This window comes from Microcebus murinus, chromosome 3 (genome assembly GCF_040939455.1).
Source record: "Microcebus murinus isolate Inina chromosome 3, M.murinus_Inina_mat1.0, whole genome shotgun sequence".
In the NCBI taxonomy this organism is placed as follows: domain Eukaryota; kingdom Metazoa; phylum Chordata; class Mammalia; order Primates; family Cheirogaleidae; genus Microcebus; species Microcebus murinus.
In genome coordinates, this window is record NC_134106.1 from 52011093 (window position 1) to 52019841 (window position 8749).

Genomic DNA, 8749 nt, shown 5'->3' on the forward strand with positions numbered 1-8749 from the left:
GTTGGCTGCCCGGCAGGGCTCTGTGAGGGCTCGAGGTAGATGGTGAGCGGCCCTGGCAGCTGAGGGCAGGTAAGGAGAAAGCCGCGGGGCCCGCTCGGGACTTCGGGAGCGCACTGGTTACGCTCGCCTCCCGCTCCTCAAATGGACCCCCTCTTCCCGGGTCCTCGGCAGGTGGGCGGGGCTGGGGGAGAGGCCTGACTCCCCTCTTGAAGCGGGGAGGACCCCCGAGCGCCGGTCCGGCCCTGTGCCTCCTCCCCCGCCTCCTCCGAAGTAACCGAGCTGAAGTGCTAAGTTTGGAGAAAGTCTTTGAAAACTCACGTTGCAGCCTAGCAGAACCGTCGCAGCTTCAGTCCCATTTCTTTCGGCCCAAGAGCCCTAGCTATTTCCCTTCTCATCCCCTTCTCTGCAAGCTGGGCTCTCCCAGGCCAGGCCTTGGGTCCCGGACGACTGGAGCGGGAGCCTGGGATAGGGTAGCGTATATAGCTCTAACTTCTCTCCCTGAATTCCCTAGCCCGCGTCCCTAGCTTGTAGTACAGAGAACCCGCTGAAGCAGGGTGTAGCGAAAGGCCCTCTGGGGCCCCAGTTCCACTGCCAGCGCCCCTTCCTGACTCCTAATGGTAGCCACTGGGGTTGGGGCATCTGCGGAAGCGAGGCTTCGACCTTCCAGCGCGGGTTTGCGTGGGCTGTGCTGCTGAGGCCTAGTTCTCTAATCTCGACCGGGACTTGCCTGGGCTTAGCTAGTAGCTTTAGCTAGTTTAGCTGGGGTTTAGCTAGTAGGATGGCAGGGAGCGCACGCGACTCGCTGCACTCAGGCTTTCCAAACCCCGGAGACTCCTTGGGGAGCTAGGCCGTCACCCTTCACCCCTTGCCGGGACCCTCTTGTCCACAGTCCAGACTTGGTAGAAAGAAGGCCCGGACTGCTCGGGCGATGAAGGGCCCTGGCCGCAGCTGAGGCGCTCCTGACTTCAGGCCGCGACCTGGAACAGCCACCAGTGGCCTCTTAGGCGTCCTCTGGCCGCTTCTGCGGAACTGTAGTTGAGGTTTGGGGGATTCCGGGTAAGCGATCTTTCAGTGGCTGGGCGCAGAGAGATCAGCTGGAACGGTGATTGTGGGCTCTGGGGCAGGGCACAGCGGTGGAGACCTTGGAAAGAACGAAGTCTCCTTAAGCAGTGCGTACCTGAGATGCTACAGTGAAGTTAGCCCTCCACATTGACTCACCTTGGACCTCTAGTCTCTTTTGTTACCTCTTTCAAAATCAGTGGAAACACTCCTTCATGTTCTGAACGCCGTCAGTCCGGGCGCCAAGTGAACGTTTGCTTGGGCAACATGAAGCTGGCTTCCGCCGGGCTCAAATTTTTGCCTAGACTTTGGAATCTTGCACACTCAGCGGTTCCGGCTCTGACCTCCCCTGCCTGGCCCCTGTTTTAACTTCTCCTCACCCTACCAATGTCTTTCGCCCATTCCAAGCCCCCCAAAAGGCAGACGATCCAGAAAAGTTTACTTTTCAAAGAAACTGTGGTCTCTGGGCTAAGGCCTTGTGGGACCGAGTTGACCGCCCTGCGCAGTTCTTTAGCATGGGTCCCCTCCCCATCTGGGGCTCCGCAACTCGGACAAGACCTGGAAGCCAACGGCGGCTCCCACTGACGGTTTCCGTGTGTCTCGTGTCTCCCTAGGCCAGGCCCCCAGACGCAACAGAACTTGAAGGACTGCGCGGTGGGAGCCCTGCACCGCTCCTGGCCCCAGGCCCCCTGGATCCGTCGGGGCGCCTCCACCCAGCTGTTAGCATGATGTCTTACCTCAAACAACCCCCCTACGGCATGAACGGGCTGGGCCTGGCCGGGCCCGCCATGGACCTCCTGCACCCTTCCGTGGGCTATCCGGGTGAGCACCAGCCCTCTCGCCCATCCAATCCCCTAAGCCCCTGCAAATGTTAGGGACCCCCAGCCTCTTGGGTTTGAGTGCACGCTTTGTTGCCCAGCAGGCCCAGGGAGCCGGTTGCCTAGTCTGCTTACAACGCAGGGCCACTGCAGGCGCACGGGGCAGAGTCGCGGGTCGGAGAGGTGGCCAGGGCTGAGAAAACGTGCAATGTGCGCCTTACCGGCGGGGTCACACCAGCAGCCTTTATCCTGTTGTGGTCCCACCGCGAGCACAGAGTGCATTTACCCACGGTTTCGTTTCCCACGGGCGGCTATTAGTTTTTTGTGAATCGCTCCTTTCCTCCGGACATCGAATCAGTAATCTGGACATTCGCTGGGCCCTGACATAATGAGCCAAACTTCCCTTGTGCGGCGGGCCAGACTGAAGAAGGATTTTTCCTCCCTATTTAAATTATCCTCTAAATTAATGGCCAGCACCAATTTTTGCACAGCTGTTGTGGACGACTTGAGCCAAACCCTGGGTTTCTTTTCTAGCTCCCGCTCCTTCACCCCATTCCCTTGGAGAGTGTTTTCCAGGTCGTGTTTCTCTCTCCACTCCTTATACCCCACAGCCTGAAAGTGTGTATGTTGGGGGGGGGGTGGAGGAAGGGAGATATATGACTTCTCTTACTTTTAATCTCTGAAAGGCAGGTAGGGGGGCAGCCCCGAAGTCTTGGAGTCCTAGTGGCACACAGGCACTTTCTCCCACCTGTGGCCTCTCAGGCTCCCACTCCTCCGTCACCGGGGAGTTTCTTTTGCTCCGAGTTCCGCTTTCTTTTGCGATGGCCAGGCTCCAGGCCTGCCACGGCCCTGCGAGAGTCATCTAGCGCTGGTCTGCCTGGCCACCGCTGACCCGAGGCGCCCCCGCGTGTTCCCGCAGCTACCCCGCGGAAGCAGCGGCGGGAACGCACCACCTTCACACGCTCTCAGCTGGACGTGCTCGAGGCGCTCTTCGCCAAGACTCGCTACCCTGACATCTTTATGCGCGAGGAGGTGGCGCTCAAGATCAACCTGCCAGAGTCCAGAGTCCAGGTGCACACACTCGGGGCTCCTGGGTCTGTGTAAGGGGAGCTGGGGCAGGTTGGAGAAAGTATGGGAAGGGTGGATTGATGTGAGGGTGGGTTTATAGACTGGGCAGCCCCTCTCGGACTCCCTCTAGCGCTGGGCCTGAGCCAGGAAAAGGGGCAAAGTTAAAGGAAGTGGCTTAGAGCCCTGGATCCGACCCTTGGCCCTGGGGCGCGTTCGGTACCAGTACAGAAAGTTCATTTTAGGAATTACAGGAGAATGATCTAGGCTCCCGAAGGTAAAGTGCCCTAAGAGTCCTACACTTGCCCTTGCTTTTTTGTTTTTGTTTTTTTGTTTTTAATTAGAGACGGGGTCTCACTATGTTTCCCAGGCTGGATTTGCATTTCTGGGTTCGAGTGATCCTCTCGCCTCAGCCTCCCGAGTAGCCGGGACTGCAGGCGCGCCCCTGCGCCCAGCGCCCCTGCTTCTTCTGCTTACACAGGATTTGGCAATTTCCCTCAGAGGCCTGAGTTCTCCTTCCACCCTGGCCTTACATCCCCGGGATCCTGGAAATGGAATGAGGGAGATTGGCTGGAGCCTGGTGCTCTGCCTGGGAGTGCACTCCACCAGTGGTGCCAGTCTGACTAGATGCTTTCTTTGCCTGGAGAGGACGCCAAGCTCAAAACACGACTGTTGGCTTTACTATTTCTGTTTTTGAGATGAAAGGGCTCTGAAAATACTGTTCCGATTCTAACTAAGAACTCTCCTCAAGGGCCTTTTGTCTCACCTTCTTTACAGGAAGGCTCGAGAAAGGACCGGGGTTGCAATGCCAGGTGTCAGGGCCCTCCAAGAGGAGTTAGAACTTTATGACAGACCGTCCCATTTGGTTCCTTACCCAGAGCCAAAAAGCCAACAAAATCCCACCCAGGCTTCCTTCCCAAGTACTCGAGTACTGCCTGTGTTCAGCCCTCGGTCTTGCTCCTGCTCCCACCCAAACATTCACCCAGCCTAGTTCTGGCTTCCAGGAGCGGACTTGGTGAAACCGTGCGGCCCCAGACTTAGTGTCCTGCACTCCATTGCTCTATATATCTCTCCTTTGTTGCCTGAGCTGTGTTCATAGAAAACAGGGCCTCCAAACATACATGTGGCTGTGGGGAAGCAGCCAACAGCAGCAATTTAGAGATGGCAGAACTTCTGGCTGGACAGACGCAAACGTTCCGCCCGAGGGCAGAGTTGCACTAAGGGTGGGGAGGTGCACTTCTCTCCTTGGGAGCCAGCTGAGGAGGGCTTTGAGCAGGAGGGTGGAGGAGGGTAGAGGAGCTAGGAATGGAGGTGGGGGGCAGGGTCTGGCCTGGCCTAGGACCTGGAGGGGCGGAGGCCTCAGTGGGAAGGGATTCGAGATCCTGGGTGAGGAGGTGGGTCCAAGGGGCGGAGTAGCAGCAAACTCCACTGGCCCTCCTGACCCGCTCTCCCCCATCCGGCCCACTGCAGGTCTGGTTCAAGAATCGCAGGGCCAAATGCCGCCAGCAGCAGCAGAGCGGGAGCGGAACCAAGAGCCGCCCAGCCAAGAAAAAGTCGTCTCCAGTGCGGGAGAGCTCGGGCTCCGAAAGCAGCGGCCAATTCACGCCGCCAGCTGTGTCCAGCTCTGCCTCGTCCTCTAGCTCGGTGTCTAGTTCCTCAGCCAATCCAGCGGCTGCGGCGGCTGCTGGCCTAGGCGGGAACCCGGCGGTGGCAGCCGCATCATCTCTGAGTACACCGGCTGCCTCATCCATCTGGAGCCCTGCCTCCATCTCCCCAGGCTCCGCGCCCGCGTCGGTGTCATTACCGGAGCCACTGGCCGCCCCGAGCAACGCCTCCTGTATGCAGCGCTCCGTAGCTGCAGGCGCCGCCACAGCGGCAGCCTCCTACCCCATGTCCTATGGCCAGGGCGGCAGCTACGGCCAGGGCTACCCGGCGCCCTCCTCTTCCTACTTTGGCGGCGTGGACTGCAGCTCATACCTAGCGCCCATGCACTCGCATCACCACCCGCACCAGCTCAGCCCTATGGCACCTTCCTCCATGGCAGGCCACCATCACCACCACCCACACGCGCACCACCCGTTGAGCCAGTCCTCAGGCCACCACCACCACCATCACCATCACCACCACCAAGGCTATGGTGGCTCGGGGCTTGCCTTCAATTCTGCCGACTGCTTGGATTACAAGGAGCCAGGCGCAGCCACTGCTTCCTCCGCCTGGAAACTCAACTTCAACTCACCCGACTGTCTGGACTATAAGGACCAAGCCTCATGGCGGTTCCAGGTTTTGTGAGCCCAGGAGTGAGAGAAGAAACGCAACTACCTGCGCCCTCTCTGGTCCCCATCCTGTTGCTGCTGCTGCACCGCCCGCCTTTGCCTCGGCTTCTCCAAAACTGAATTTTCACACCCCCAAAAGATGCCCATTGCCTGCACTGCCGCCCCCATTTTTGTGCCACTTGCTTGGGGGATGTGCAAGCCCTCCTACTCCTTGGATGGGGGGACCGGTGCTTCGGCTTGGCCCACACATTCTAAACGGGAGAGCTGTGTGCTCTTTTCCCACCCCCCACCAAACTTCTAAGTCACCCCAGTCTTTCAGGACAGCTATTATGCACTTGCAGCCTCTGAAGGCTCTTTGCTCTGACCCGCTGTTTGAGCCCAACACTTTTATTTATTCTTTCTGGACACTGGAGTCACTAACTGGCGTGTTTCTGCCTATTGGAGTGCACCCCCACACGTCTCCAAATCAAAACAACCACTAAGTGTTTCTCCCGCACGGACTGCCACCCCTTCAGCTGCCCTCGATTCCGCTCCACGCTTGCAGGCCAGAGTTTCCCCGCGTTCTTTCATCCCCAGGGGAGTGCGCTGGGGCGCGGTCCGCAGGAGGAGCGCGCGCCCAGCCTCCCGCGCACAGAGTCGCGTCCTGTCCCACCCTGCGCTGGACTGGTTCAAGCTTCCGCCTCGGCGGGAATGCTGTACATAGTCAGGTCCGTTCCAAGGACCTCTTAAACTTTTTAGTTGCTGTTGGTTGAACTGAACATATCTCGTCTTAGCGCCCAGGAAACAGAACTTTAAGATATATACAGCACATATATATATACATATATATATAAAACAAAAGCAAAAAATATTTCCCCTCTGTCCCCCTTCCTCTCTTCCTCAAACGATGACGCCTTTTCTTTTTCAGTTGTTGCAAAGCTGTCCTGCCCTCTTCACATCTCCCTCTGTGTATTTATTAAAGAGAACCGCTTCATTCCAGGAAGCTGGGCGCGGAGGACCAGGAGTGTGGAGGAAACCGCCAAGTCAGAGTACAGAGGTGGGGCTAGGCTGGGAAGGGGCGCAGGACTGAACCTCTCACCCCGTCTAAGCACAGGGTCACAGTTCCAGTGTAGAGACCAAAAACCAAAAAAACAAAACAAACAAAAAAACCCACAAAAACCAAAAAAGGTTAAAAATACAGCATTATGGAAAAACAAACCCAGGCCCCAAACCCCAGTTCCAATTCCTCTGTCGGCTTTTCTCTCTTTAAACATCCTTGTTTTGTCTAGTGAGTTTTTAGTGCACCTTCATTCTCCGAAATCTGTGGAGAGCCCCCGCGCCTGTGTATCAATTTTGGCTTTGGCCGCTTCGTCCAGTAGGTGGGAAAGTAATTTGTAAATTTGATTTGTCTGATGTGAAGATCACAAATTACTTGTTGAAATGTATGGCAGTCCCCCTCCTCCTCTTTATCTACATTATTTCCCGAAAATAAATGCAAATTAACGAACGACTTGTCAGTGTTGCTCTTCTGATTCCCGCCCCGGGTCCCAGTCGGAGGGGGGGGGGCGGTGCTAAAAGAGAGGGACACTTCGTGTCAATAACCCGCGTGTTAATGACCCGCGTGAAGCTGGAGGCCAAAGGATGGGGCGGGAGGATTTGGCAAGAGGAGCCCCAGTAACTTTCTCTTAGGGAGTGTCTCCCCCTCCCCTCCCACGTCTGCCCGGCCTCTTCCCCCAGGCGTTTTGACCCCGCATCCCCCCTCGCCATCCAGGACAGAGACAGGTGTCAGGACTCAATTCCCGAAGCAATTCCTTTCTCTTCAGAGGCAGGAGCCTGGCACTGATTTCTTCACCCTAATTGCCTGCACCAGAAAGAAGAGGGGGAGGGGAAGAGGGTCTGGAGGCGGGAAAGGATAGCTCTGTAATGCTCTCAGAGCTGAGCCAAAAAGGAAAAGAAAGCAAAACGACAAAAACCCGATCCGTGTCCTGCATGTTGGCAGCAGACAACCTTCCTTTCTGCTGAGCTGTCCCGGGTGGCTTCACCGCAGCTGGGAGATCCGAGTCATTCCTTCCACGTGCTGAGAAGTCCCTCTAAACCCTCAGCCCCCGCCAGAAGTAGCCCGATTATCTTTGTTCGTAAAGTTTCTTTAAAACATACAAATACATAACCTGGAAAAGTCGACAAGGACGCGTTTCACTTTGGTAGGGGAGGAAGACGCCCGGCTTGCAGCTGGGGGTCGGGGAGGACAGCCCATCTCCCTCTGAGGGAGGACTGGGGTCGGGGAGGTTGCTCTCCCAGGAAATCCAGAGCCTGCGACTGTCCGGACTGTTTGGCCTGACACCTCCCGACTGTAAGACCGAGAAGCTGCTCAACTTGTCCACGGGCGGGAAGGAACTAAGGAAACAACGAAAAGTTTCCCGCGAAGTGACCAACGCCGCCTATTCTTTAAAGTCCGTGTGAGACTTGAGAACACACTGTGAGGCGGGGTTCCGAGAACGACCCCTCCCCCAGGGCCCGCGCCCGGCAAGGTCGCGGGGCTGCAAGCCCTGGCTGTGGAAAAAGCTTCCTCGGCCGCGTCCTCCCTCCGGATTCGGTAGGCCCAGCTGCGGCACCCCCTTCCCACGCCAACAAACCCAGCATCCCAGACTCCACAAAGGCCCACAGGAGGGCGCAAACGCCGCCCCCGGCCCAGCGGCACCGCCCCCCGCACGCGGGCCCCGAAGGCAGGGCCGGCCCGAGCAGGCTGCCCCTTAGGCGGCGCCTCCCGCGGAACGCCGGGTCAAGCCCGACCTGCCGGGGTACAGGACCCGCACGTGCCGGGGAGGCTTCCAGCTTGTACCACACGGGCCTGGGCACCCGGGCTGCAGAGCCTCCTGGGCGCTCCCCTCAGCAGACCCCGTGCTGCCTCGGGGCCACTCTGGCTCGAGCAGCAGCTGCTGATGCCGCTCGAGGCCCAGGTGCCGAGTTGCCTCCACCTGCAGCTCCCTGAGGCGAGTTCTGTGGGGCACAGCGGTCTTCTTGGCTACCAGGCGGAACGAAACCAGGAGACCCGGCTTTATACTCGCTTGGACAACCGTGTGGCCTCCGGAGCAAGGTACTCGAATCCCTGGGCCTCGGTTTCGTCGCAGTTTTTATTTGGCCCCACTTGGCCTGGGACTTGCCAGAACTTCACACTTTAGGCTGAGACTACGGGCGGGAAGGTCAGACACTACTCCCTGACCGGGCCGGCCTCTCGGCGGCGTCTAGAAGCTTCAGCGACTGCGTACTAGGCAGGAGGTGGCCAGGCGCACTGAGGCGGGGCGGGAGTTCTCGCCCCAGGGACTAGGCTTCGAAAAGAGGCACGTGCTTCTCTCAGGGCCTCTGGGCCGGTGCCGAAGCACCGTCGCGCTGAGTGGAAACCAGGAGCGGGAAGGCGCCAGGGCCTAATGGGCCGCCGTGCCACCTCTGGGCGCCGGGACGCTGGAGCGTGGGGGAGCGGGGTGAGTGCGGGGTCCGGCCAGGGGAGGCGGGGGCGGCTGGAGGTGGCCCCGCAGGGCGAGGGCGCCAGCGCTGGCC

At 58.6% G+C, this 8749-nt stretch overlaps 1 protein-coding gene across 1 annotated transcript; it reads left to right on the top strand.

The window, feature by feature from the left end:
• Positions 1-6701, top strand: OTX1 (orthodenticle homeobox 1). Its single transcript, XM_012764897.3, has 4 exons — positions 1-69; positions 1674-1881; positions 2797-2948; positions 4413-6701. The coding sequence occupies exons 2-4, from the start codon at positions 1785-1787 to the stop codon at positions 5229-5231; spliced, it is 1068 nt and encodes a 355-aa protein (XP_012620351.1). The 5' UTR covers positions 1-69; positions 1674-1784; the 3' UTR covers positions 5232-6701.
• The last annotated feature ends 2048 nt before the right edge of the window (positions 6702-8749 follow it).

Excerpts from the sequence above, each read along its gene's own strand:
- OTX1 (XM_012764897.3), top strand. The coding sequence starts at position 1,785 with ATGATGTCTTACCTCAAACAACCCCCCTACGGCATGAACGGGCTGGGC. Across the intron at positions 1,882-2,796 it reads CCCTTCCGTGGGCTATCCGG|CTACCCCGCGGAAGCAGCGG; the intron begins GTGAGCACCAGC and ends GTGTTCCCGCAG. Across the intron at positions 2,949-4,412 it reads TGCCAGAGTCCAGAGTCCAG|GTCTGGTTCAAGAATCGCAG; the intron begins GTGCACACACTC and ends GGCCCACTGCAG.